The sequence below is a fragment of the Ochotona curzoniae genome, unplaced genomic scaffold (genome assembly GCF_017591425.1).
Source record: "Ochotona curzoniae isolate NIBS_2020 unplaced genomic scaffold, NIBS_Ocur_1.0 scaffold_3890, whole genome shotgun sequence".
NCBI classification, from domain to species: Eukaryota; Metazoa; Chordata; class Mammalia; order Lagomorpha; family Ochotonidae; genus Ochotona; species Ochotona curzoniae.
The window spans coordinates 29877462-29904811 of record NW_024467115.1 but is presented as its reverse complement, the minus strand read 5'-3'; the positions used below and the strand labels follow the sequence as shown (position 1 = coordinate 29904811).

At 47.6% G+C, this 27350-nt stretch overlaps 1 protein-coding gene across 1 annotated transcript in view; it reads right to left on the bottom strand.

The window, feature by feature from the left end:
- MTHFD1L (methylenetetrahydrofolate dehydrogenase (NADP+ dependent) 1 like) overlaps positions 1-27350 on the bottom strand; it is a 172854-nt gene that overhangs the window by 17788 nt on the left and 127716 nt on the right. Inside the window, exon 26 of the mRNA XM_040965557.1 lies at positions 25421-25573. Coding sequence (XP_040821491.1) covers positions 25421-25573 — 153 coding nt within the window. The remainder of the gene's footprint in view (positions 1-25420; positions 25574-27350) is intronic.

Genomic DNA, 27350 nt, shown 5'->3' with positions numbered 1-27350 from the left:
TAAAACACAAAGCCATCAATGTAGAAGCACTGTACAACAGAAAACCTTTCCAGCACGCCACCCTTCTCATAGTGTTACGGTGGCATCCAATCTGGACTAACAATCACTTTTACTTCCTCCTCCCTCTCTTCCCACCCCTTACAACCCCCCTTAACCATCACGATGTAATTTCCTGGAAATCTGATGCCTGCATGAAAACTTAATTTCCGAGGACATACATCTACATGTGACCGAACTATAAGCATTTAGTTCATTTGCTTTTGTATGAATATTGAGGAGCTGAGACAAAGTGGCCTGGAACAGGGCTTAGAATATCCTCAATAATCTGGGTGGGGACTGCCACACCAGCTGCTTCTCCTCTCTGAAGTCAGTGGGGATTTTCACAGGGAAAGAAATCGGGTCAGCTCTCTGCATTAGAGAAAGCCATTCCTGGTGCTCTTCCTCTTTCTCACCAGTATTTGGAGATACAGAGGAAGCAAAAATAGGTCCTAAAGAGGAAGAGGCTAGGGAGCCCCCGAAACGGTTTGCTAAGTTTATTACCTATCCACAAAATTGCACGAAGCCCTCTTTTTGTCTGAATCAGGGACTGGCAAACTAGGGCCCACTGGCCAAATCTGGCCGGCTGCCTGTCTGCACAAGTGAAGGCTCCCTGGGACCCAGCCTTGGCCATTCGCCTCTACTCGGCTGTACATGGCTACTTCTGCGTTTTCACTGCAGAGCTGAGCAGGACAGAGACCACAAACTACAAAGCCTCGACATCTGCTCTCTGGCCCTAGGGGAGAGTGTTTGTTGGCCTCTGTTCGAAAAGGTGTTGTGAAGAGAAAGACTTGGACTGAAAATTAAGAGTTGAACTTAAATGTGGGTATTTCCTAGCTTTTCCTAAAGTCACCAAAAACGTTTCCTACCGAGAGCACAAGCACAGAAGTCAGTTGGAAGTGAGAGGCAAGAGCTGGTGTTTGAATCTAGATGACAGCCTCCATGAGATGTCCCCAAATAAGAGGTGAAGGCTATTAACCTGGCACAGTTTTAATATTCTAGGGGAATGGTTTCAAAGTCATCCTCAGATTAGAAGTAAGTTACATTACTTTATAGTATTTTTCTAAGCATCTACTTCACAGATTGTAATTTGCAGAATACAACTTATACAATTTAACTTGTAGATTTGAAGTTTTACTTGGAATCTAATTTTCCATGGCTGCAAGAAACGTCTGAGTGCTTAAAGACGTGCTGCTTTAAACACACGAGAGCACACCTCACCTGCTCTGTCTGGGCCCGAGGTGGAGACCCTAGCACTTTCTGTGTTGGCTGAAGACAGGCAGAGCGAAACCCTGGAATCCACAGAGAACCGGGTCCTCTGTGTCCATCTATGAGTGGAACATCGTCACTGCTGTTTAGGAGGTGTGTTTGCGCATCAACAGGAAGGAGGAGGCAGCCTCGGAGGCAGGTTCTTTGCATGGGTGCAGTTGTTGAAAGATCTGTGATGTGAGACCCCTGCAATGCTGGCTGAGGTGACCTAAAGCTTGCTCATGTCCCTTAGACCCACGGCATTACATGGTCAAGTAGCACTGCTGATGTCTGGGACAAGAGGAATCGGCAGAGAACCCTTAAGAGGGATTTAGAGACAGACAGGTCATGGCCACATGATGCTAACTAGAGAACCGTGAGGGGTGGGGGATGAAGGGAAGTCATAAGAGCAATGTGATTTTGCTAATGAAGGGACGGGCGCCTTCCCAAAGTGAAAACTCCAAAGTCGTAAGCGCAAGGGAGAGGACTGCACTGGGAATCTGGAGCACCGAGTCCTGGCTGAGGAGTGGTAAAGGTGAATGAAGAGAGTGGAGAGGATCTGCCGGGAGGAATCTGCGTGCAGCCTTTGTTCTGATAAGAGAGGAACCCACTTATTTCTAACCATGCCTCCACTCCTCGGCTGGACAACCTGGAACACCAAGGGGCTCCCCATGGAGAGGAAGAGGAAGAACGCAGGGGAGAGAGGCAGAAAAGATAAGCACCTAATTAAAAGCTGTGTGGTCTCCAGGCACTCCTGTTCCTTGGTTTGGGCCTCCAGGCTGCACTCACTCAGGAATGAAGCTATGGCCGAGGTGGCTGCACTTACTGTATGCAATAAGTACTCACTTGGTTTAGTGACTCGCCCAGCCCCCGAGACCTGCCTCCACCCAGCCCCCCAGTTGGAATTCTTCATCTTTCACCAGGGGCGCCCTAAATTATGATTGATGCGAGGACTGCAATAAAAACGATACCATAGCTTCAGTCCTTTCCAAAAACCTAATGAAATCAGGCACACTGGCACAGGTCCACAGGAAAGGAATCAAAGCTGGATCCCGGGATCCATGCTTCAAAGACACGGAGCTGTGTTCAAAAGGCATCAGGCTGTGGACAAGCATTGATGATATTCTGAAAGATGTCGATGATGGCTGCGATGAATGTCTCATTGTTGACCATGCTACATGTGGGGGAAATGAGAATGCTCCGCCCACTTAAGAATGTTCTCAGATTTACTAGCGATTATATATACTGTCAGGGTTAACTGCTTTAGGTTGTAAGTAAATGATCGTTAAGTTAAAAAACTTATTCAATTCGTACGAACCTTAAGCCATGACTACTGAGTGAGCTTTTGCAAAATAATTGGACTGTGTCCTCAGAATATTTCGAGGGCCTCCTGGGATGCAGGGTGGAAACATGAAAAGCCTGAGAAAGAAGGGAGGTCAGCAAGTGGGCTGGGAAGCATATGGATGCTGTAAGCAAAGCCTCAGTTCAAGAAGCTGACCTGGAGCGGCTCCTTGGAGCCATGAGGAAATGCCTCAGCAGCTGACAGATCTGGGAGTTTTATTAACTACATCCCAGAGCAGAAAGTGAAAAACCGACTCTGGAAAATCCTGAGTTGCCTCCATCACCATCGCTGATGAGATCCGGGCCCCAGTTCTTCTAACTGGGTCACTGGGCGGAACGCGTCGGTGCCACTAAGATTCAAGGTGGCGCTTCTCCTTCAGTGTGGTCGAGCAGCCTGGCCTGAGCTGTTGCAGATGGAAGGACAGTCATGAGCTTTCCTTTAGGTTCAGGCAAAACCCAGGGCTGCTATCAGAGCTGCATTCTAGCTGTTATTTTCAGTGTGTTTATCCAGAAGTCTCCTCTCTTGCCAATGGCATGAATCAGAATTTTGTTATCTGTTTAGCATCACTCAGTCATCTCTTTTATGTAGTCCTGCCTTAGAATAAACTTCTATTCAAACGCAGCTTTCAAGTCCTCCTTGTCTCCTTCTGAGCCTCACTGCAAATGCACTATCCAGGGTAAACATCCACGGTTTCTATGTATTGTTGGGTCCACGTACAACACAGGGGAAAACACCAGAGTCGATTTGGCCGCTAAAACCACGACATCAGCAAAAAAAAAAGGGGAACTAGCGTTGATGGCAAGCTGGTAGGTGGCCACCACACTCCAGTTCCTGGAGGAAAAACAAGCATGCGGCAAGCCTGGGCTCCTCAGTTGAGACTTCCCTCCATGAAGGTGTGTGCGGTCGTGTTTCTAGATGCAGCTACCTTTCTGCCTCCAACCGAGCACACGGTCGTATTTCATGGTTTTTCTTGCATAAGAAAAACTGTGACGTAGAATATGATAATACCATTTGTAATTTATTTTTTACTGCTTAAGCTAATATTTAATTTTAGAATACTAGAATTGATGTGTCTTTAGCGATTTACAATAATCCAGCTGATCTGTTTTTAACTCTTGGAAGTACAAAGAGCAGCACACCACCTTAACAAATTGAAGATAACACTTTCCTCTTAGTGAGATGAGGAGCTGCAGAAATTTTGAGGAAATAAAATGAAGATGAGAGAGTTTGAGAGGTGCTGGGTCCCAGGGGTGATGAAAGCATGACAGAAAGACTGAATGACAACCAGCGATCCTTTAGCAAAGCCAAAATATTAAGGTCAAATCAAAGGCAACAATGCTACCCAACATTTTTTTGAGTGTAGCATCCTCTTTTTCAGTTTTCACAGGGCAGAATCCACTTGGCACAGAAATACACAAAAAGACACTACTGCCAACTGAGTTATACTGTCAGACACTTTTGGATTTTGTACACTCTAGCATCCACCTAAACTAAAAACAATGAGTAGTTCCTGCCCATAAAGATTGATTGATTCACACCCTCTAAGACCAGACATACCCTGGGCAGGCTTACTAGGGCCTCCTGGCCATGGAGATCACTTCATATGGTGTAAATGGGCCTGCCCGGCCTCACCACAGGATGTGGCATGTGCCAGTCGGTTCCTGGATTGAACAGAGCTGGACAGAAGGCACACAGGGTCCACTGGGGATCTTGATTTTGAAGTCAGTCACTCTGTGAACAAAAGGCATCCCCACCCTGGATGCAGGGTTATGGAGAGGGGAGTGAAAGGCATGTCTGAACTCAGGGGTAGCTACAGCCAGACCAACCCCAGAGCTTCTCTGTAACCATGTCCATTTATTCCCTATGTTGCCAAAGTTTGAGCTGAGCTTCTCTTCATTGTGGCTACAGCAGAGTTCTAACCACAGTGCACTGAAGGCCTCTTGGGCCCTTTCCCAGACCTGCCATGACCCTCAGTCAACAGAAGGGAAGTGCTGGCAAGTCCCTGGAAGCAGAGAGAGGCTGCTGAGGGTGGGTGGCATGTGGCAAGGGCAGGGCTGGGTTCTATTAGGCTCCACTAGTACCACCATTCTTGCCCCCTCGCCTTCCTGGCCTTGCACCTGCTGTACTAACCTCTTCCTGGTGGTTGGAGTAACTGGCATTGCAGATACTCCAACTCAAACGACACCACAGGCACAAAACTGTGTAGTGACGGGCAGGAGCTCATTTGAGAATATTTACACCCCTTTCAAGATTAGTCAAGATCTGCATAGTTACAAGCTATGATTTGGTTTAACATTTTTTAGTGTTTTTTCCCTTTGAATAATAGCAAAGATTTAAACTAACTTTGCTAAACTAGGTAAGAAAAACTGATATCCACTGAGTCAAAAATAATGTTCACACTTCAAGGGTATTTATCAGGACTGAAGGTAAACACAAAGAGAAGGTTTTAGATTTCAAAGATTTACAATGCCAATTTCTTTGGAAACAAGCTTTTTAAATGAAATGAGTTTTACAAGAGACAACTCCTCAAACTTTTTTTTTCTTGCCAAGTATTAGTGTATTTTCATTCTTTGATTTTTCAGGATTTTAAAATAGAATATTTTTAAAGACAAACAGTTTGATTTTGTGTTTTGAGAAGCTCAATCTGTGAGTTCATCCAGGAGTGGCCTGGTCCCAGGGGAAAGATTCATGACAAAGACACAAGAATGTCTTCTCAAATTCTGAGTAGCAATGTGCCGACAATGAGCACGCCCAGCAATGTGTATAACTTCCTGTTGCGATGAGGAGATGTTGTGCTTCCTGAAAATCGGAGAGACAAAAACCTAGCACAATTCTGATCTTTGGTTTCAAAAGTGCATTTTCCAATGCTTCATGAACTCCAGCCGAAGGCCCGATAATACTGTATGACAGCTGGTATTACTGTCCCATCCCCTTCTTGGCATTTGAATGTTTAATTATTCTATTCACTGTCTAAATATATTTGCATAAGTTTGCAACCGTATCAGATGGAAGCCTTCACGAATTTGTCAATATTATTTTTGGCAAGCTTAATGGAAAGGAAACATGCTATGTTAAAAGTACAAAATTCTGAACAGGGAAATAAACAAACTGCCCTTGCATCTGCATAAACCATACTTGTTGGTCAAGTTAAAAAAAAAAGATGGGCGTTTAGCTAGATTACTCATCTTACAAAATATTCGGCCTTTCCCTGTACTATGCTGCACAACATCTATTAATCATGTTGGAAAGCTGAAAGAACAAAGACTGTTTGGATGACAAATGAGGCAGTAAATGAAGCCGAGATAAGAATAAAGATGCAGGAGGGGAGAATTTTGTTTCTTTTTAATATATATTTTGAAACCACATAAATGACCCACAACTGATTTTTAAAATTTACATTCTACCATTATGTTTGACACGGCACATATTTCATGACGTCCCCCGAGACAGCTTAGAATAATACAAAATTGCCTATTATTAGTACAGGAGGAATGCATGGGCTCACAAAAGGCAGCAGCAAATACCTGCAAATGCAGCCAGCCCTCGAAAAGGCTGCAGTGGGCAGGGAGGTGGTCGCTTCTGGAAGCACCAAAGCCAAACTCCATGTGAAGAGTGAAAACTGACATCTCCAGGGTACCACGGCCATATGGCTCCTGAGTATTCCCCATCCAAGTGCAAGGCCACCCAAGCATGAAATCCCAAACTGGATAAATATGCAGCAACCCCATCTGACAGCTTCCAAGCTCCACTTTACCCTTTACCAGAGCTTTAAGCAAAAACAAAAAACACAAAAACCTTTATTTTCCTTTCTCATACTCAAGTGGTCAGTCTAACCTCTCCTGCCCTCAACACACGCCTGGATCCCAACCTGTGTCCATCTGTCTCTTGACTGTGACTGTAAGCAAACAGATCGCGAAGACTTCGTCACACAACTATTATTTTATTGATAATAGCTACCAGAGCACCTGGCAGTGTAAGAATCTGTTGAATAGAACCAAGAGGAGGAGAAAGGTTGGCTCATAATGCATGGCATTTTGATAATCAAGCATGAATGAACATGTATGGTGGACAGAGAAACTGCTTGGAGATGCCTCGCAGGGCACGGGGAGCCTTTAATGTGGTCAACTATTTTTGTGGACCCGTGGATTAGGCTCTTGGGGAAATCACTTACATTAATGAAATGTAGAAGGCTAAATATCACTTCCTTCATCTGTGGATAACTTTGACCTTTGGAGAGGCAGCTGTCAGGACAGAAAGAGCAACAGCTTTCAAACAGGAACACAGTGAACCAGGCCACCTGGCTGGGGATTCCACTTTCTTATGTGAGCAGAGCTGAACCCAATCTTAGCCCAGTGTGTTGAAGGGATACGGAGCTGGAAATCTGAGGTGCTAATATGTTCCAGAGCTTTAATTTACTGCACGAACTTCATACCTAATACTCAACTCTCTTTAGTGCGTATCTTCATTTGAACTTAACAAACACGCCAGACTAAGTCCATGCATCAACGTCATTGTACACAAGAGGAATCGTACAGCAGGTATGCGAGTGCTGTCCTTAGAAGTACTTGCTTGCAAGGGTGGTATCTGGGGTTGCTGGGAGGGCTTCCACCATTCCTTAAATGCTTAGGATCTCAGTGCATTTTACACTGTTTGCATAAGCAACTGGCTTTATGCTGAATCCTTGGCTTTCCCTTTGGCAGTCTGAATGTACAATGTGCCAGCCTAGGGTGTCTATGGATCAGCCCCCAGTCAAAACCTCAGGTACTGAGTTTCTTTTTTACCTTCATGTTCAAAAGGGGGGTTTTAAGGGAGAAGGCCCACCCAATTTCCCACCCTCCCCAAGTCCCGGGTGTAGGGCATGCTCTGAGGTCCTTGCTCAAGTGGTTTTGATATTGCAACAGTTATGAATCGCTGTCAATCTTGCCGCTCCAAGCACTATGAGGTCTTTGAAAAATCCACTGATCGACATAGTCCATCATAGCTTAGATGGTTGGTTGACCCGGTCTGTCTTCGCTCTTTTCTTTGTTATGGTTCTGAGTCCAGCATTCAGACTAGGAAGATCTCCAAAGAAACTTCTTGTATGTGCTAACAAGTACAGGGCCTGGCACCGTCCATCGCTCCAATCAGCTGGTGGTTGCAATTCCTGGGTTGGTTCTGTGTTCACTCCCGTCTTCCACTGGAGCCAATGGGTGTTGCAGTCCAGTCTGGTTCTGCCCAGCACATACTTGGCCCTCACATAAACCAGCGGGAGCTGTAGCCTAGGTTGGAGCGACCCACAATAACCCCAACCAGGCCCACCCCCTACCCTGGTTTGCCAGTAAGTGTAGCAGTAATCCAGTCTGTCCCACATCCCATTCCACCCCAGCCGCTGTCCTAGTTTTATGTCCTCCCGTGGAAGTGGTAACCCAAGAGGGATGAGCCCACTATTTCCCTCCCAGGCCTCTCCCACTCCCAGATTCCAGTTGATGCTGCCCAAACAAACCTCGCCCACTTTAATTTTGTTTGCACCAGTAGGAATAATCCGCCCAGCCTGGCTTTTCCCTGATCTAGTCCACATGAGGCGCACAGGTGTGGTAGCTCTGCCTAGTCTGGTCTGCCCCCATCCCAGCCCATGTTCTCCTGCGGAAGTAGCTGTCCAGCAAAGGAACCCTCCCTTATTCCCCTGCCAGCTCTGCCCACTTCCTTTCTTGTTCTCAGGCTGGTTGGGCACTGCGGTCCCTTCTGGTACAGGCAACCTCACCTCGGCATTCCATAATGTGCACTAGTCTTTGTTGCGACCGACCCTGGGTCGACCCACACTGGTGCCTGGATTTGCCAGTGGATGATGTGGACAGATTCAGCCTGGTCTTGCCCCAACCTCTGCCAACTGTATGCCAGTGGGTAGGTTTCCATGGCCTTTTCTGGGCTGTTTCCTATCATGTTTCTTGCGTTTACCTGCTGGGTCTGTGTCCTGCCAGAGGAGTTGCCCAGGCTCCTCCATCAGAACCTCTCCCAATGCCAGGTTTCACGCTTACCAGTGGGTCCATGAGCCAACCCTACTCAGTCCACCTCCTGTCATAGCAGGAACTGTGGCTTTTCCTGACTGGCCTTCAACCCAATCTGGTTCTTGCTGTTGGATGTTCCAGCCCAGCCATGGTTTGTCCATACCCACGTATGGCTCACACATGGCTCAGTAGGGGTTTGAGACCCTGCCTAGTCCATCCCACATCTGCCCTGGTCCTCCAGAACACCAGGGGGAGTCGGGGTCCGGCCCAGTTCGGTGCATCCAATCCCAGTCCACATTTGTGCCAAGGGAGACTACAACTGTTTCCAGATCAGAACGCAGCCCCCTTCCAGGCCACGCGCCTCTTGGTGGGAACCTCAGCCCAGCTAGGGTTGTCCCCTTTGCTCCCCAACCGGGTCCGTTCCCAGGCATAGATCACATGCCTGCCAATGGATGCTCTGACTCAGCTTGGCACAACCCCTCCCCTGTCCCGAACTCTGCCTTAGACACTGTGACTCAGCGTCCCAGGCTCCCACAGACCAGCAGGTACAAGAGCCTAGCTCGGCATGACCTCTGCTCCCTCCTGGTTTCTAGTTTTACTTGTGGGCTAAGGTTTGCTCAGTCGTGCCTAATCTACTCTGTTCCATTACCAGTTGACACATTGGCCAACTGTTGGAGCTACTTGTGCAGGGCAAGCCCCAAGCCATAGCTTCTGCATGACTGGTATTTGGTGCTCAGAATTATTAGTGATTACAAGTTTTGCTAAGGAAGAGTTACTGCCTCTTTCAGGTCCAAGAAGCACAATGGGCTGAGTTTCTAATGGTCCTCACTAAGTGGACAACAGATACATCAGGTGTTGCAACAATAGATGCTGGAGAGATTTGGCAGATCTTTTGATACTCCCTATTGGAAAGATATACAGACACCTCATACCTGGTTTCCTATGCTATTCACCCCCAAGTTCTTCCTATCCTTCTGCCGGACCAACACATAGCTATGGGTCTGTAAGTCCTCCCAGTGAATCAGAAAACCATGTATGCACTCTCTTTTTTAACCTTAAGATTTATTTTGTTTTTATTGGAAAGGCAGATCAGGTTTATGAAGAGAAGGAGAAACAAAGAGGAAGCTTTTTGATCCACTGGTTCACTCCCCAAATGGCTGCAATGGCCAAAGCTGAGCTGATCCAAAGCCAGGAGCCAGGAGCTTCTTCCAGGTCTCCTACATGAATGCAGGGAGCCAAGGCCTTGGGCAGTCCTCTGCTGCTTTCCCAGGCCACAAGCAGGGAGCTGGATAGGAAGTGGAGCAGGTGGGACACAAGTCGGCACCCATATGGTATCCTGGTGCTTGCAAAGTGAGGATTTAGCTATTGAGTCATCATGCTTGGCTCAGAACCATGCTCTTCCTTCTAAAATTAGATCTGCTCCCTCCATTGGTTAAGTAAATGACAACCTTGCTCACCAAGAGAACATGCCAGAAATGAGAGCTACTTCTGAATTCTCTCTTCCTCCTCTGTTCATAGAATCCAGTTCATTTTATCTTCACAATTGGACTATCTTGGTGAGAACATCTTATTCTCCAGTGCTCCCTTTTCTAAATTCCACATTGTCCTAAACCTGCTGGTGTTCCATACCCAACTCCAAGACAATGCAATACTTTTACATTACCTGACTCGCTTCCAATGCATTTCACATTTTTTTAAAAAAAATTCCTGCATTACTTTTTACAAATTTAGGGCTGCTCATCTTAGGAGATACCTCCTTGTTGACACTGACATTGGCCCGGTTTGCTCTTCCCTGGCACTCTAACGTCCTTCAAGTTCTCTTGCTGCACTACAGGAAGGATAGGAGCAAGGAATAAAGCAAAATCAGAGTCCACTGAAAGCATCGACTTACTTCTAAAAAGGATGGATGCTCTCTAGGGCATTAGGTAACATACCAAGGACGTGTCCTCCCTATGCACTTCATCACTGAGCTGTGCGTGCCCACTGAGCTGAGGGCAGCTTAGCTTCAGGTTCCACGGTGGGATGCAGTATCATGGATGTTTTGGAAGCTGGGCTGGGAAACACAAGTCAAACATCTTACAGGGTTTTCAGGAAGAAAATGTACTGAACAACATGGGAAGGGCAGAGCCTCAATGCTCAGGGAAGTTCCTGACAGCTGTTCTAGCCTTTACTCCTAGTCACCATTTCTCTGCTTTCAAATTTAATATCCTGATTCTACAAACATAGCAATTCCATCCAGTTTCGAATTTGGGCACCATTCCAGCAGGAGTGAAGGGAGCTGCCCTGTGGCAGAGGCAGGACATCAAGCCCAGCTCTGCTTCCCTTCCTAGGTACCACCCTGCCCTTCTGTAAGGTGCTATCTCAGCTTAAATTCCTGTAATGCTTTATGAAAAGTATAGTATTGGTGAGGTGAAACCAAGTAAGTTTAAACAGCACGAAAGGGACATGCAGGTACCCCAGGTGATGACACACATGTATACACCATTCACTTGGCCAGATCAGGCCCAATCTCGGCTACTCCTTCACAACAGAACGAATTACACACTCTCCCATACATCACTGTTTTCATGACATGGCTCAGACTCAAAGGCTAAATGGGCTTCCGTGAGCTCATCATCATCTATCATACTGAAAATTCTGCAGATGCAAGATGGAATTAATGATGCCGGCTGGCCATCAGCCCACAGGTCATCCTGCAAAGCAGGCAGAACAAAATGGCTTCTGCAAAGCTTACCAAGATGCTCTCTGTGAGATCAGAAATGCAGCCGCTGTCAGGACAAAGGCCAAGAACAGCTGTGACAAGTGGGGGCACCAGGGTTCCTGTGGTCCCTACTCTGCTCCGTGGCACAGCCCTGATCTGCCCAGACGATTTCAATCTTGGGTTCTAAATCCACATCTGCCTTTTATATTCCCTGAAGACATCAATCTGGTCAGTCTGTGGAACAGGTACACAAGAGGAGAAGAGGGGACGAAACCCAAACCCTGACCCATCAGCCCCAGGTCATCCCTAAGTAACAATGAAAAGAATGACTCTGTGCCTGGCTGTCCTCTGATGTTTAAGAGGAGTTTGCGCCCACAGACAGGGGCTCCTGACTCTGTGTGTGGATGTCTTGGAGTGGATGCCAGGTCTAAGTCTCAATGGTTCTGGAGGTGGCAGCATCATGTACACTTTGTCCCCTGTTTTCCTGTATGTCTTTGTTCCAGAAGAGAAAAGGCTTAAGCCAAGAAGGTGAGGAGGCTGAGCTTTGAAAATTAGATTGGTATGAATACACTTACACAAACACAAATGGAATACAAGTCAAGATTCACCCTGAGCTGCCTGCTGAGCACAGAGCTGCTTGGTAATCAAGGCAAACACTTAAAACCCAGCCAGCCCCAGGATGTGACCTGTCCACAGAAAAGGGGCATTTCTGTTTCCTACAGACAGAAGCAAAACCAAGTGAAACACTCCTACACTTAATGGTTCGTTCAACAGCTGGCATCTGCTGCTTGCCACATCTTGGGCCTGACATTTGTGTCCTAGGCATGAACGGGATTCATCCCTACCCTCCTAGGACCCAGCAAGCCAGGAGAAAGAGGAAAGCACACAGAGCCCAGAGCCCACTTAACTCAAGGAACTTTCTTTTGTGAGCCAACCAGGTGGATGCCAGCACCTTGCAGGAGCACACCAGTAAAGCTCTTCTTTGTGGCACCACTGTCTCTCAAAGAGGGATAAGCACATGGCAAAGCAGATGTTGGTTGCAGTGGCTAAGAGGCTGCTTGGGCGGCCCATGTCTCCTATCTGAGTCCCAGGCCCAGATTGCAGCAGCCTCTCGTTAGTGTGCTCCTTAGCAGGCAGCAGGTGATGGCTCAAGTCCTTGGGTCCTTGCCACCCACACGGGAAACTTGGATGGGGTTCCCAGTTCCTAGCTTGGTCCTGGCCCAGCCCAAGCTGTTGGGGATACTTGGGGAGCAAGCCAATGCCTGGAAGACCTCTTTCCGCCTCTCTGCCTTTCAAGTTGAATTAAGTAAATATTTTTACAAAGGCCATGTCACTGAAAGCAGTACTGAATGATGTAAGCACAAAGCACCTTGTGGTTCAGGCAGGGCTGGGGACAAAGCACAGCTATCTCCAGAGGGACACGAACAGATTATTGAGGTAGTTCTGCACAAACACCATTTCCCAAGCAGGCCAATAGTTCAAGGCTACATTTTCTGGTGAGGGTCTGGGTCAATCTCTCCACCATGCTGAGGGAGTGTGCTCTCATGTTTGGCAGATCAATCACTTGGCTGATGAGGGGAGTGGAGGTGGAAAGCTGACAATATTTTTGTGAAACCAAGGAAGCAAATCAAATTTCTCACTGAAACAGATGATCGACTTTCCCCAAACAGATAGCATCCAGAGTTCTCAGAAAATAGCTCAAGTCCTACCCAGAGAATATGAACCAATGAAAGTTGGGAGTTCTAAGATCCACATCATCCAATATGCCCGGCATCTCTGGCTTAGACAAGTCACGGAGCAAGAGTCATTGGCCAAAGGCAAAGGCTATAGTGTAGCAACATCTCAACAAGGCACCATTAAAATGTTCCCTTTTGGACAAGACATTTTTGGTAACGGCAGTAAAAACAGGGAAAATGTACGCTGGCACTAAAATATTTTAAAGACTACAGGGAAATAATGGCTATTAAGCAATAAGGTTTTAGATGCCAGCTGCCAATATACCAGTATTCATTTTACAGCTGATCATTCCAAGCTACTCTTTCCAATGAGATGGTGAGCAGTCACAGGATTTGACAATAAGATCAGACAATCAGTACAAAGACATCATAATATTTCTGGTTCTGCCATTTTCTAGCTCTATGATTAGAGTAGGTTACCTAGCTATCTATGCCTTGGATTCCTCGTTTGCAAACAAGGACAATGAAATGGAAGGGTAGTGTGAGCATCAAAAAGTGGTCACAGCACCACCTGCCACCAAATGTTGCCTCTGCTTACAGTTTCAATTCTTACTATCATTTTAATTTAAGCACACTTTTATTCCTGCTTGCTTTTCTGTTGATTTTTACACTGTTGACATGATGCTCTATAACATCTAATTTCTGCCTTTCTACTGCAAAAAACACCACTTATCTCTCCAAGCCACTAAAGCACCGTAGACACAAGAAGACTGCATTTAGAGACCATCATTCTGGTCTGAATGATGCAGACATCCCTATCTGCAGCCCTCCCTGCCACGAGTCTTCTTGTGGATTTCACACTCCACATAGGGAAAAAGCATTCATTAGTTGAAGCTAGAGATGTCACTTCTTGTGCTCAACGAGGAAGATACAAGGGGGGAAAATTCACCATGGAAGAGCTGTGGGGTTGGTGGAGCTTTTGTTTTGGGAGTAATGACTTTGCAGTGTCTGCACATTGACAACACTCAGGAGGGAGCCGGGATGTCAGAGCGAGCTGTGAGGGGGACGTGTGCACTTTGGATGAACTGGAACATTTGCAGCACTGTCCATGGCCCAAGTATGTACTTGCAGACTGCTGGGGAAGGACTTACAGGGGTCAGGGCTGTGGCGTCTGTGCATCTTTAACTCCTTACTGCCCAAAGAATTCCATCTGAAGTTGGGATTCACAAACTTCATTGTGTTAATGCTCTGTGAAATCTTTTCTGCTCTTTCTCTAGGGATGTGGCTGCAGCAGGTTGCTCTGTTTGAAAATCTTATTGCTTCAAATAAAGATTTGGAACTGAGCAAAAATAGAAAGTGCTTTCAAGAAGCTGGGTGGCTTTCCTGTTGGGATCCCCTTAAGAGCACAGCCCACTCTCTATGAGACACCTAACAAAATTCATGCCACCTTGCCTGGCTGTCCAACAGCATTATGAGAAAAAACAGGCTGCAGCGATCACAAACCCGAAAGAACTTGCAGCTACCTCTTAACGATCTCTATCCAAGTGAGAAGCAGTTTTAACTAGCCTGTCTTTAGGTGGCATAAAGGATCACTAAGGAGTACTTTGCTGAATTCATTCCGCGTTATGTGCGGAGGACGCGCCAGCTTTACCAGAGGCTGCACGGAAAGCCCTCCAGTTTTGGGGGATTGAGATTTTACACAAAGTCCCTAGGAGAGGCAGGAGAAGGGCCTCTCGGCACAAAGGATATGTCTTAATATGAGCATTACGGTCAGGATTTACACCTCTCATGGATGCAAAGCAACAAAGAACGTTTCACATCTCACTGGGTTTAATAGCATTGATGACAAGTTAATTCTCTGTCACTTGGAAGTAGCACCAACTATGTCATAAAAAAAGAGACGATGGAAACTCAGGTTACTGGTCCCAATGGCGACACAACACTCAAGATACTGCAGAAAGGATGTTGAGAGCAGAGGACCATAGCAGATCATAAATACTTGTCCAAGGCAGACAAATAACGCTTGGAGTCTCAAGCGAGGGGAGAGATTTTTCCACCGACCTGAAGGGCAAGCCTATCTCTTAGTGTGATGCAGCACGAGAAAGCTCCAATAGTCCAGACAGAAACCACATTAAACAGCAGTCAGCATCCTTCTCCCTGACAGGTGACCCCAAAGACCCCAGCCTGCTTTAATGGTGAGACCACAGCTGTGCAATTCTTCCACCCCCTTGTTGCCTGTGTTAGGCGTTTCTGAGGCTCACCAAACTGCCTTTAGGATCCAGTGCAACTCCAAGCTAGGGCCTCCAGTGTGCTCTGGAATCAGGCTCTTGCCTCCTGCCCTGTTTGAAAGGCATCACCTTGTCCCACACTCCCCACAGGGACACTTTGGGAGCACTTCTGGGTGAGGTTGTGGACACAGGAGAGGTAACGCCCCCTTCCTCTGTGTACCTCTGCATCTGGGCTGCTGGAAGCATTCTGCTTGCTTAGATTAACCCTCAACACCACCCTCCTCCACCCTCACACCAGCAATAGCCTCCAAGGCAAGGACAGAAAATTTCCATCTTAATAGTCTTAGTCCACACTAGACATCAAGAATACTCTAAAGACCCTCCTGGTTTTGGAACTGGCCTCCTTCCTGAACTCCAGAAACAAATTTCTCTGTGTTGGCGGCACACATGGACACAACCGTCAGACAGGCACCTGCCCGCCAATCACATCACCACAAGGCCAATTGGCTGCTGTGGCTCTTCCCTCACATCCTTGGGCTGTCTCGTTAGTCTGTCAACTCTCAGTTCTGCTGATTTCCACTGTGCTGAGTCTCCAGCTCACCTAACACTTTCTTCCCTCCCCCATAGTAGGCTCAGTCGTACTCACCTTGGCCTTGGCACAAACCCCTCAAGGTGTTGAACTCAGTCCCTCCTTCCTGCTGGAGCTCACTGCCTGGCAGTCCTTGCCTCCAGAAAGCACCGCTCTGTTTTGTCTCCAAAGCCCCAACCTCCTTGGAAAACCACACCCAGGTGGTCTTGGCTCTCTTTTCATGCCTCCCGCACTTCTCATGTACACCTTCCTTTTGGCAAGCAAACTGCTCTGACTGTATTTGCTTAAAAATTTCACACATTTATACCTTATTTATCCCCCATCCTGCTGCCTTCTGAAGGTGACAATAGGTTTTGGGCCTCACCGTGTGTCTCAGGGCTCTGCACGTACATCAACTGGCCTACTGAAAACTACCAAGATGTTCAAATTACAGCTTATTCTCAGGTAGAGATCTCAGAAGACTGTGACCCTGTGTAAGCTGTCAGTGCTGGTGTCAGGAACCATGAGCTCATCTGCCACATGCATTTGGGAGAGTCTGGCCAGGAGGAAAAGGCCATGATGATGAAGATGATGATGCCACCACCTAGAATGAGGACTATAATACATTGGCACACACGCTGACAATGTGCAAACAACTGGATGCACCACCAAGATAGTCAACTGTGGTAGATGTGAAGCGCATTTGGTTGTGATGAATGTCTTGTGATTCACAATGAGCTCATCAGATAACAATAAATGTCTGCCAAGGGAGTGATAAGATGGGGCCAGTCACCAAGGAGTTCAGTGACTCCATGAGGGGTTTCTCCCACTAACTTACAGGCAAGATTTGGGGAAGGGCTAGAGAAGAGCTCCACTGAACTCTTTAATAAGATCTGATGGTTTTCACAGGGACAGAGGGAGCCTTTCCAGACCCCTAGAGACCCCAGGCACCTCTCCATCTGCATGCTGTAGAACCAACCAGTAAATAGGAATGTTCTTCCTGAGTTCATGAGCCATCCAGGCAAATCAACTGAAACCAAGGAAGGAGTCATGGGAAGTCCATTTTGTTTAGCCAACTGAAAAGAAGAACAAGAGGCTCAGGACTGTGACTGGCATTTGGTGTGGGAGAGCATTATGGGACTGAACCCTCAACCTGGGGACCTGACTCCATAGCCAGAACAGGATGACTGATGGGCATCAACTGGGGAATTGCTTAGGGTGTGGGGAAAACCATCACATCGTGGTCACAGCAGTGCCTGTATTAAGTGTGACAGAACAAACGTGTTCTCCCTTGAGAGAACCAAACTGGGGTTGGATCTGTAAGCCTACCTTTGAGGCTACTACTACTACTACTAAAAAAAAAAAAAAAAGAGGACCTGCATCAAGTCTTTCTGGTTCAGAAGGAAGTGCCAGGTTACTGGTCCTAAAACGCTGAATTTAAGACCGGCTCGGCCACCAGTACCTTTAGTCAGTTCCTAAGGGAGGTCCTAGGGAGGGTTACCCCCAGGAAAACCCAAAAAGAAAATTTCAAAGCTAAAGGTTCCTCAGCCCTACCCAGAAATGCAAATCACTTACCTGGGAAAGCCTGTTGGATCATGGGGAAAAGCTCACCCTTACTAACAGTACTTGCAAGCATGCTGTTTTGGGTGGCAGTCTCCATGTAGCAGACAGCCTCTAGCTATCCTGTCCACTGCTCCTTGGCAGTATGTTTAATAATTTTAACTCTGCTCATTCCATCTGTGTCCTCTGGTGAATTCCTTTACCCTTGCAATGCTGTTCTCAATTGGTCACGTCTCACAACAAGTTCTAGATTTCCAGTGGTGGGAGGTTAACAGAACTGAAGACCTTATCACTGCTAGGTAAGACCAGTTCTCAAAGCAAGAGGACACTTAGTGGGGCGAGGCTGGTGGTCCCATATGCAGAGGTGGGTAAAGATATTCCGGAGAGTGTGATAGGGCATGTTCTTCTCACGTCAGTCCTGGAAAGACCTGGGAACCTGAGTGACTGCACAGAGGGGAGCACAGCTAACTTTGGGCAATGGATGACAGATTGTAAAAACTGCAGGGAAGCATGGCAGATAAGGTTTATAGGTCCTAAACACAACTGCCTTTTGGGGTTGAGACGGGTTTTAGGAGACTAGAGTGCATGATGGATAAGCTCCTTAGGCTCCAAGTGTTCCTCAGCAGATTGTGGAATTGCTATCCCAATGACCTGGGAGACACCTACAACATTCCTACAATTGTTCTGCAATGTGGTTATGGAGTTTCAACCTGGGATCTTACAGACACTACACAACATTACTTCACTTGATCACTCAACCCAACACATAGGACTTTCCTAAACCTAATTTGCACTTGCTCCCCAATTTTGTATCAGTAAGTATATAACCAATCTAATAAAACATTTTGAGTTCTCAATGATTTCCAGAAAAGAGGAAGCGAAAACTGATTTTTCTCAAAAGCATTTACTACAAGCACTTATACGCAAGCTGGTATCTATAGATGGCTAAGCTGGCAGGAGTTCCAGATAGGATTAACCGTACATCCTTCCAAGTTAAGCATCCAGTTTCAAAGGATAACCATTTTTCTTAGAAGCTCAGTGTCTTGTATTGGGCATCTTTTCCTCTAACCCCTCAATCTGACAGTGAGGTGGCTTGGAAATTTCATTTGCAAGACTGGCATTTTGGATTGTGTTAGCTTTATTTCTCTTACTGCTTAGCTGCCTCATTCTATGCAAACATTGGGATACGAAAGCATAAAGTGGCATAGAAGAAGAAAAAGATTCCATGAGTGCCAGACAACTTTCAGAACTTCTGAGCTGGTTGGGGGTGTTTCTGCTATCAGTTTCATGTGATGAATCCAAACCAAAAATGGGAGAAAGAAGACAAGTAGGCTACCAAGAGAAAGGGAAGAGGAATGAGTCAATATTCCAGTAATTCATAGAAAAAACAGGAGATCAGTGTGCTAACTGCAGTCTAGGCACAGGAGGATTTGGAGCCTCTTTGTAGGCAAGCTGAGAGGAGACAATGAACCAACACTCAGGCTTCAGTAGTGGGTTAAACACGCAGCTCAACAGAAAACATCCTCGCCATCATTACTCAGCGCGTTTCCCTGGTGGAGGCCTGTTTCACTTCAAGTCACTTTACATTTATCCTAAAGACAAATGTGCAACAAAAGATCTTCTAGATGAACTGACAGGACCCGGACGACCTTCCGTGTTGGAGAAGAGAACATCACTTTATGAGTCACAGGGTGGGTGATACAGAGCTCCCAGAAGCCGAGTGTGAGGCTGGTCCCCTTCCTTTCCCTGCACAAGCCGGGGAGAGCAAAAGGTAAGGACACCCCTCCCTCTCCCGCCAGCTGGGTGGAGGGGCTGTCTTTCTCAGCAAGGCGTGGCTCCAGAGAAATCAGGAAACACGCTGTGGGACCTGCACTAAGTGGAACCCTGGATGTCCAGGCTGGTAAAGCAGGAAATTGTGATGCGGACATCAGTGGCTGGGCTTGACTCTGAGGCACCCAGGAGCACAGAGGGTGAGGCCCACCCCCATGCCGGCTGCTTCAATCCCATCAGACACACTTCAGATTTATTTGCAAGCCAAGTCCCAGGGAGCCCCCAAAGATGGGGAGATGACCTGCAGACTTCCACAGAAGCGGCTAGCAGTTCCTATTTATTCTGGGAGGATGGGAGCGAGCGGGGAAGGGGGGGTTTGCAGGCAATTCCATAGAACCACTTGCCCCCGGGCTCCCCAGGGACATCCTGGGGCACAGGAGTCCCACAGGGACTGACCCCGTAGCGGGCCCTTACCGCGTCACTGCCAGCACGCATGACTGCAGGGTGCGTGTCTGCTGTCTCCCTACGTAACTGGCCGTACGTCCAGTCCTGCGTTTCAGGTCTGACGTGGGAAAGCACGTGTGTGACCACGCATGCCCAGCACAGCTAGTTCCCCAAGCCCAGAGAGATGTGCTCAGCACTGACCTGAGGCAGACCTAGCAGGAAGCTCGATACATAATTGACAGTGGAGGGAGGAGCCCGGAAAACAAAGCTAGCATGAGTGAAACCCCAGAGAGCACAAGGCAGCAGACGTGGCCGGGTGTGCCCAGCTTTCCTTTTCCACCAGCTCCCTCCCGCTCCCTCCCGCCCTGGATCCGGGAACTCTTCAGACTGGTTATGGGTAATATCCCAGGTTTCCTCAAACACCCTCTAACAATTTCCTGCTTTCCGCAGTCTGGCAGTGACATCAGGGCTGCACCTGGGTAGAGATGTGGCCAGCGTCAGGTCATTCAGAAGGGACACAAAGACCACGCCAGTTACAAAACCTGCATGACTAACCACTGACTGCCCAGTCCCTTGACCTGGACAGCCTCCCATTCTGTGAGGTGTGCAACCCAGGTCAGCCCTGATGGTAGGCAGCACTGGTGTGCAGGCCCGTGGTGCTGCCGTACCATCGTCTGCTCCAGAAGGAACTCAGAGACCGAAGCTGGACAGCTGTGGGAAGACAGAAGGCAGGAAACTGGGAAGAGGTGACCCCAGTGCAGGCAGGCTCCAGGCCTACTGTCCACCTCTCCTTATCCATCAGACAGTTAGAAGCACCAGTAGTCCATACAGAAGGCCACACTGTGGTACACACACAGGTCACCACATAAAGCTGCAGCTTGGTCCCTTCTGGGTGAACCCTGACCCTGATTAACCCCAACAATCCAGCTCAGACTGTTATATAAATAGCCACTGAGGCTTAGCATTGCTTCCCATGCCCGTCTCAGAAAGAGGGTTGCTACTTTTAAATTAGCCGGGACTTCACTTAGCTTCCATGTGATGCCAAAGGAAACAGTGAAGTGCACCAAAAGCTAACTTCAAATGAACACCTGGTAAGAATCCAAACTTGGTTGATGCCTCTCCAGGCCAACTGTTTTGGAAAAACATATTATCCCTAAAGAAAAACCACCCACCTCCTCTCAACCTCCCACTCCTGGAATGATAGGCAGGAAAGGCTCAGGGACAAATTAACATGGTAAAAGATCTTTGCACTTCCTCGGTAGAACTCAGGGTGAGTTCACATCGGACAGGATGAGGCAACTCCCAAAGGGATGCTCTAGCTCTGTCCCTTCTCCTAGATTCCAGGGGTTCAAGGAGTCGACATGCCAGGGATGGCATGGACTCTTGAAACTATCTGACCCCAGGTAAACATCTCCTCCAAGTTGGAGCCCATCATCCCCCTCACTCCCAACTGCAGCTATTGTTGTAAAGGTGACAAGATGCCCGGTGTGGTAATTTGGACTCTAGAGAGAAGTCAAGAAAATCCTCTGTTCATTATATCACAGTCTGATGTTAAGGTTTGCAGTGTTACCTTTCTAGTCCTTTTCTTTTTGGAATGTAATTGATTTCTCAATAATATTGCCTTACATATCTTGCAGACACACTAGTATTTTTACACTGTGAAATTTATGTCAATTGAGTAAGCAGTCCTTGTAAATTATAGGAACTTAAGGATGCTATCAAAACAATGGGATCAGAAGCCCAAGACTACCTGCTAAACTTTCCGTGGGGGTGGCGAGGGGAAGAGGGAGCTTTAGCTTTTTAAAGAAATTTCATTTTTTCTAAAGCTATTAGGTAAATCATAAGCTTTGAGAGGACTTTGGAAATGCACCATAACTGGCGACTTATGAAGACAGTATTGGAAAGAATCTTAACAACAACTTGCTCTTCACTTCCAGTTCAATAATCCATGTTTGATGGATGATTTCTTAGAGGATGATACACCCAGTGGCACTGTGTTAGTCATGAATCTTCTATGCCATGGCTTTCACGGATATGCTGGAAAGAATACCTAAGCCCAGTGCTACCAAAAGCTTCCTAGGAATGGAGCAAGTGATTTCTGGGAGGGCATGTTGGCTCCTAGCACGTGCGTTACAGCATTTTCCTTATTGCTATAAGGTACCTGAGGTCTTAGATGCCACAAGCGAAGGGACTCAGCTATGCAGTACCTCCAGACACCACGTGGGGAAGGAGAATGAACTCATGAAGCCACCACATCAATTAATGACTTTCATCGCTGTGGTTTGTGTACACCAAAGCCAAGTAAAGCAGTAACTAAAAAGAATGGGATGAAACCATGCAACGGCCTAAAATCAAAGATGGAGAAAATTAAGTGCTTAGAAAACTCAACTTTCCAGCATTTTCCTATGTGACCTCCCAAAGTTAGCCACATTGGAGGTGGCCACTGTTCCAGGAGACTCCTGCTTGTGTGGTGCGGAAAGGACTCCCTGCCCCCACTTAAGGACTTGTCCAAGGGGGATATCATTTCTTTGTTAAAAGCCCCCAGCATTCTCTACTTGTATGGTTTTATTTATTAGAGTCTATCGTATGGCTTGGGAAGGAAGCACTGATCCTTGTTTTCCACGTGCTTTACCAACTTGCGGTGCTAAAGGTATTTTATCATCATTTGCCCTTTCTGGTTTGAGGTGTCAGGTTGGCCCTTCTGGAGTGGACAGATGACTGCATATTTCAAGGGTACACTAATTAACACATATTGAGTGACTAGGCATCTGAGTGATTCATTACGCTACGATTTTCCCACCTGCAGTGTCCCCATTCCTTTTCCCTCGGTCATCTCGGCAGGAAATTGCTACACTCTCTCCCGCATGGGTGATGAATCTTGGAAGCACTTCAGCAGCTCGTGGCAGGGCCCAGAACGGGGTCCAGGGAAGTAAAAGTAAATACCAGCCCTTATTAGGAGATCCTGGCCTCGGCAGTGCACTTGTCCCACGCACACGCGGCTTCCTGCTCTGTCAGAGAAAGCGGTCTCCCAGGGTCGGCTTCCTGAGATTCAGGAACTCCTGCAGGCCAGCGTTGCTTCCTTCCTGACCCCTAGCGCACACTTGTTTCAGGAGGATTTTAGCACAGTTGCTGACGCTCACCGTGTCCTGTGTGTGGCCACAGGAGGAACCTGGCTGGGCGCTGCAGAGACGAGATAACAGCCTGGGGGAAGTGCGGCAGCTGCTCCTGCAGGCCTGTTCTACACATTCACTTCCCAACAGTCACGGCTCAGCACCCGGATGCAGCGAGTGGATAGAGGTTGGATTTTCCAGAACTGTTTCAGCCCTTACCTGGGGCTGGATGTGATGATGTTGACTGTGGAGGGAGGCGGTACATCCGATCTGCTTGTATAGGGATCCCAAAGGTTTTCAGCTCTTTTGTGATTTTTATTAAGTGTCTATGAAGTGCTCAGAAGTGAGCAGAGGTGCCAACGCAATTCACAATTTTTACACCAAACCATTTGCTTTTGTCACTTCATGTTTAGGAAGTTTCTGTGCCTCTGAACACAGGGCCTCTATGCACTTTCAGAATGAACCAGTGGGGAGCTGGCACTACGGTACAGTGGGTTAAACCACCTCCTGTGATGCCAGAATGCCAGGTGGGCACTGGTTTGAGTCCCGACTGCTTTACTTCTGATATAGCTCCCTGCCAGTGCACCTGGGAAAGCAGAGAACGGCCTAAGTGCATGGGCCACTGCCACCCACGTGGATGGAGATCCAGGCCCTGGCCTTGGTCTGGCCCTGCCTTGGCCATTGAAGCAATTAGATAAGTAAACTAGAGGAAAGAAAACCTCTTTGCCCCATCTCTATAACTCTGCCCTTCCAATAAACAGATACATTTTGGGAAAATAAATAAAAAGAAAGAACAGAATGAGTGAACTTGGTTGAACCAGTGCAGCAAGATTCCACATGTGTACAGGCAAGAGAGGCCAGGTGTGAACAGGGTGAAATTTCTCCTCTTTGATGCCAGCAGATTCCTGCTCTATTTGGGCAGGTCCTGCTCTCTGGGCCCACACTGCCTGGCTATCTTGGTGCTAAAGTGGGGCTCTTGCCACAGCATAGTGGCAGTGAGTGCTCTTAGGCATGAAGGCATGGGCCTTGGGGTGCACATACAGGTAATGCACAGTAACTTCAGCTTTCAGAGCGTGCAGGTGCAGGCCTTGAGTTTGGACAAATGCACCTGGTCATGGACTCACTGCCATGATCACAACAGACACTATGTCTGTGGCCCCAGAGTGTCTGCCTTGCTCTTAGTGGGCAGCCCTTCCCCACCAAACCGCGGCACTCTGGTCCAAATCACAGGCCTGAGAGTGGACCTGTTTTATTGCATGCCTTCTCCCTGTATCAGCACCATCCCCAGCCCTGGCTCCAGCCAGCAGTTCTCAGCCACTGGCCACTGGACTTCTGCAGCTTCTGCCTGCCCTGTGCCTGCCAGCTTATCGCCAGGCCCGAGGACCACCGCTGCAGTGGGCTAGGCACAGGTGCAGTGCTGCCCTCCTTTACCATCTCCCTGCCTGTGCCAATTCTGCCACCCTCCTGTGCTCTCCACACAACGGATGGCATCTGAAGGAGCTTACCCTAGGGAATCACCTCTACCCTCTGTACTGGCTCTTGGGACAGCGATGCCAACTCTGACCACCTCTGGCCCGAGCCGATGTAACTCTTCTCCTTGGTCTAGTTCTTTCCTCTAACTCCTCTACCCATTGTCTCCACAGCTTCTTTTCTCAGACCCACTTTCTCCTTCTCACACAAAATAAACGTCCTAGGAAAGGAAAGGCCTTCTCACCTGTTGGTGCTCCGGCGGTGCACGTGGCAGGAAATCCAAGCTCCTTACGACACACTGCTATCCCACCCCATTTCCCCAGCTCCGGCCACAAGGGCCCACCCCAGCAAGGGACTCCCGGCTTCTGTGCCTGGGAGCGGAAGCTTAGTCTTTGTCTAGCTCCCAAGTCGAGCTCTTCGTGAAGCATTTTTTGTGTCCTCTTCTTCCACCTCAGACCTGTGCTGCTGTCCTCCCCGGCCCCCAGACAGCCAGAGAAGCCTCTGCGATCAGGACGACACTTCTCACTTGGGCTACTCTTAGAATCCTCACGCCTCACACTCGGAGAGAATCCATTTACAAAATGCTTATTGCAAACCCTCTGTCCCATTTGAGACAAAGTGTATAAATATCAAGGAAACAATTCTGCACTTCTCTAACCATTCCTTGTTTGCAGAGTGCAGATACATAGTTCATGACCAAAGAATTTGTTATGAACGTCTTGTATGTGTAAAGCTCACCATTATGGTCTGTCAGTCCTTTGGTAAGCTCTTGTGTCTCTAATCATCCCATGGATCTCCCCTCCCACCCTGAAGAACACAACGATCATGGAATAGCAAAGTGGCTCCATCACAACAAGGTCTACAACGATAATCACATATGTTCTAAGCCAGAGCTTCCCATTTGACTGAGCAAGAAGGCAGGAGTAAGAAGCAGCTTCCCACCACGTTGGTGTGGCTGGGCTGGTCCTGTCTGGCGTGGGAAGCCACTCCCATTCTCCCACTCTGAGCACATATTATCATTCGAGGGAAGCACTGAGCCTCGCAAACACCAGAACTCTTCAAGTCACTATCCCGCTTTTCCTTGTCTCAGGATTCTATGGACCCTGGACACTGACGTAAAACAACCAAACAAAAATAAGAATCCAAAGCATCAGGGCAGCAGGTGCAGTGGTAGCAAAGCAGCGATCCTATTCATTACTTCCTGATGGGTGATGTGCGCAGAGAACCTGAGGCCAGGCATCACGAGCTCAGAGGACAGAGGGCTTTGCGATAGTGTCACTTACCGTTCCAACCAAAGGGTAGATGAAGCCGGCCCCGATACTGGCCCGGACATCACTGATGGGCAGGATGAAATCTCGTGGCACACCTTTTTGGTCAGGCTGGTGAGACAGAGACAGGTGGGTCTTCGCCATGCATATGGGCAAATTCCCAAAACCCTGCAGAAAAGGAGAAGAAACGTGCAGTGACGGACAGGTCTCAATTGTGCAATCGCTGTGGCAACTGAATGATGGCTCCAGGCACACATAGTAACTACTTGTTATAAACAGCCCTTCCTTCCCCACAGGGGCCCATTCCAGTGCATGTATGAAACGGCAGGTGGTACCAACATACCTAGGCTAAAGCTTAATTCCTAAATGGGTTCAGTACAAGATGAAGTAACAAGAGCAGTAAGAAATCACACAAAATAGACCCATTTTGATAATGTTCTCTTATAATGGCTATTTAAAACTTTATAAATTATTTCTGGATTTTTCCATCTCATATTTTTGGGCTGTGGTGGACCCTGTGTAATTGAAATTGTATAAGGTGAAGCCACAGATGATTGTTATGCTAATATGCACAGGCATGAGCAAGCAGCCGAGCAGAGAACCCACTCCGTGGACACGGCTTATTGAGTAGGCTGAGGGGTCTGCTGTTGACTGTGGAGGGTCTGTTAGAGAGGGCACAGGGTCAAGGGCACGTTTTGGGGAAAGCCCAGCTATTTTTGGACCAAACGGCCATGGTGGTGGCAGATATTAAGACTTAATATCTGGGATGCAGAAAGGTAAGCTGGAGGCAAGGCTCCGTCATGAGGCTTTTTGGTTCTGTGGTTCACTCATTCTTGGAATCCGTCGAGACCCCACAGGGCTCCTTTGTGCTGGTTTATGAGTCACAGTTATTTGATCTGTGATTACATTATAGGAACTGAGATGAGGTCACTGCTTAAGCCTGTTATTTCTTTAAGGACCAAAGTCTGTGCCTGACCCAGAGTGCCAGAGGTGAAAGGGCGGGAAGTCCCATGTGATGTCCGACACAAAGGACAGTATCCTGGCAGCCTGGTTCTGATGAAACGGCACACAGTGTTCCTTCAGAGACCGTGCTAGTGAGCTGCAAGTGCTCACTTGACATGCAACTTTTAGGGAATATTCCCTCGGTGGGCACAGAGGAAAGAGTTACACAGGCTAGAATTTCTTATGATTCAACCCCAAACTATCTGGAGTCCTTGGGTCCTTGTTCTTCTTGAAATCTCTACCTTTGGATGCTAAGAGGATGCTACTAGGCGTTTTCCTTGGTGTATCTGTGTGCATGGGGCAGGGGGTGAGGGAGGGAGGAATAACCACAGTTGCTTTACAGAAATGGTGCCCAGAGTTTTGGTTATTGAAAAATCAAACACTGAAGTATTTTCTATGAATAATGTTGATTTAAAAAAAGCCACATACTACGATCTTCTTACTTCATAAAAGGCAAACTTAACACACACACAGGCAGGAGAAATGACTTAACAGCAGGCGACATGATACTTCTACACTGCATTCCTCATGTAGGAAAACAAATAAGGAATCCTCAAAGGCTACGACCTTCTTTTATGTGGTTTATTGCCCAGGGGTGAGCATTTCGCCAGGGAACAATGCCAGAGTGTGGAGCAGTGTGTGGGGCTCCTTTGACAGGAGGATAAGCCAAGGGCATTGATGGGAAACTCACAGAGAGATTCTGTTGCACCCTACACTCACCATGGGACTGGTCATGTACAACAGAAACAGGATTAGGATGTTGGGGGATTATAGGCCAACAAAGTAATGCTTCTCATCATGGAGCCATTTCAGGTGGCAAGGACTGATTCCTATCTCATCAAACTGGGTGTCCTTCTGTGGTCAGAGTGTCTAAGCAGCCCATGATGGAGCTGGCGTCCCAGGATCACAATGGGCCAGATCACAACCACCATAATGGCTGCTG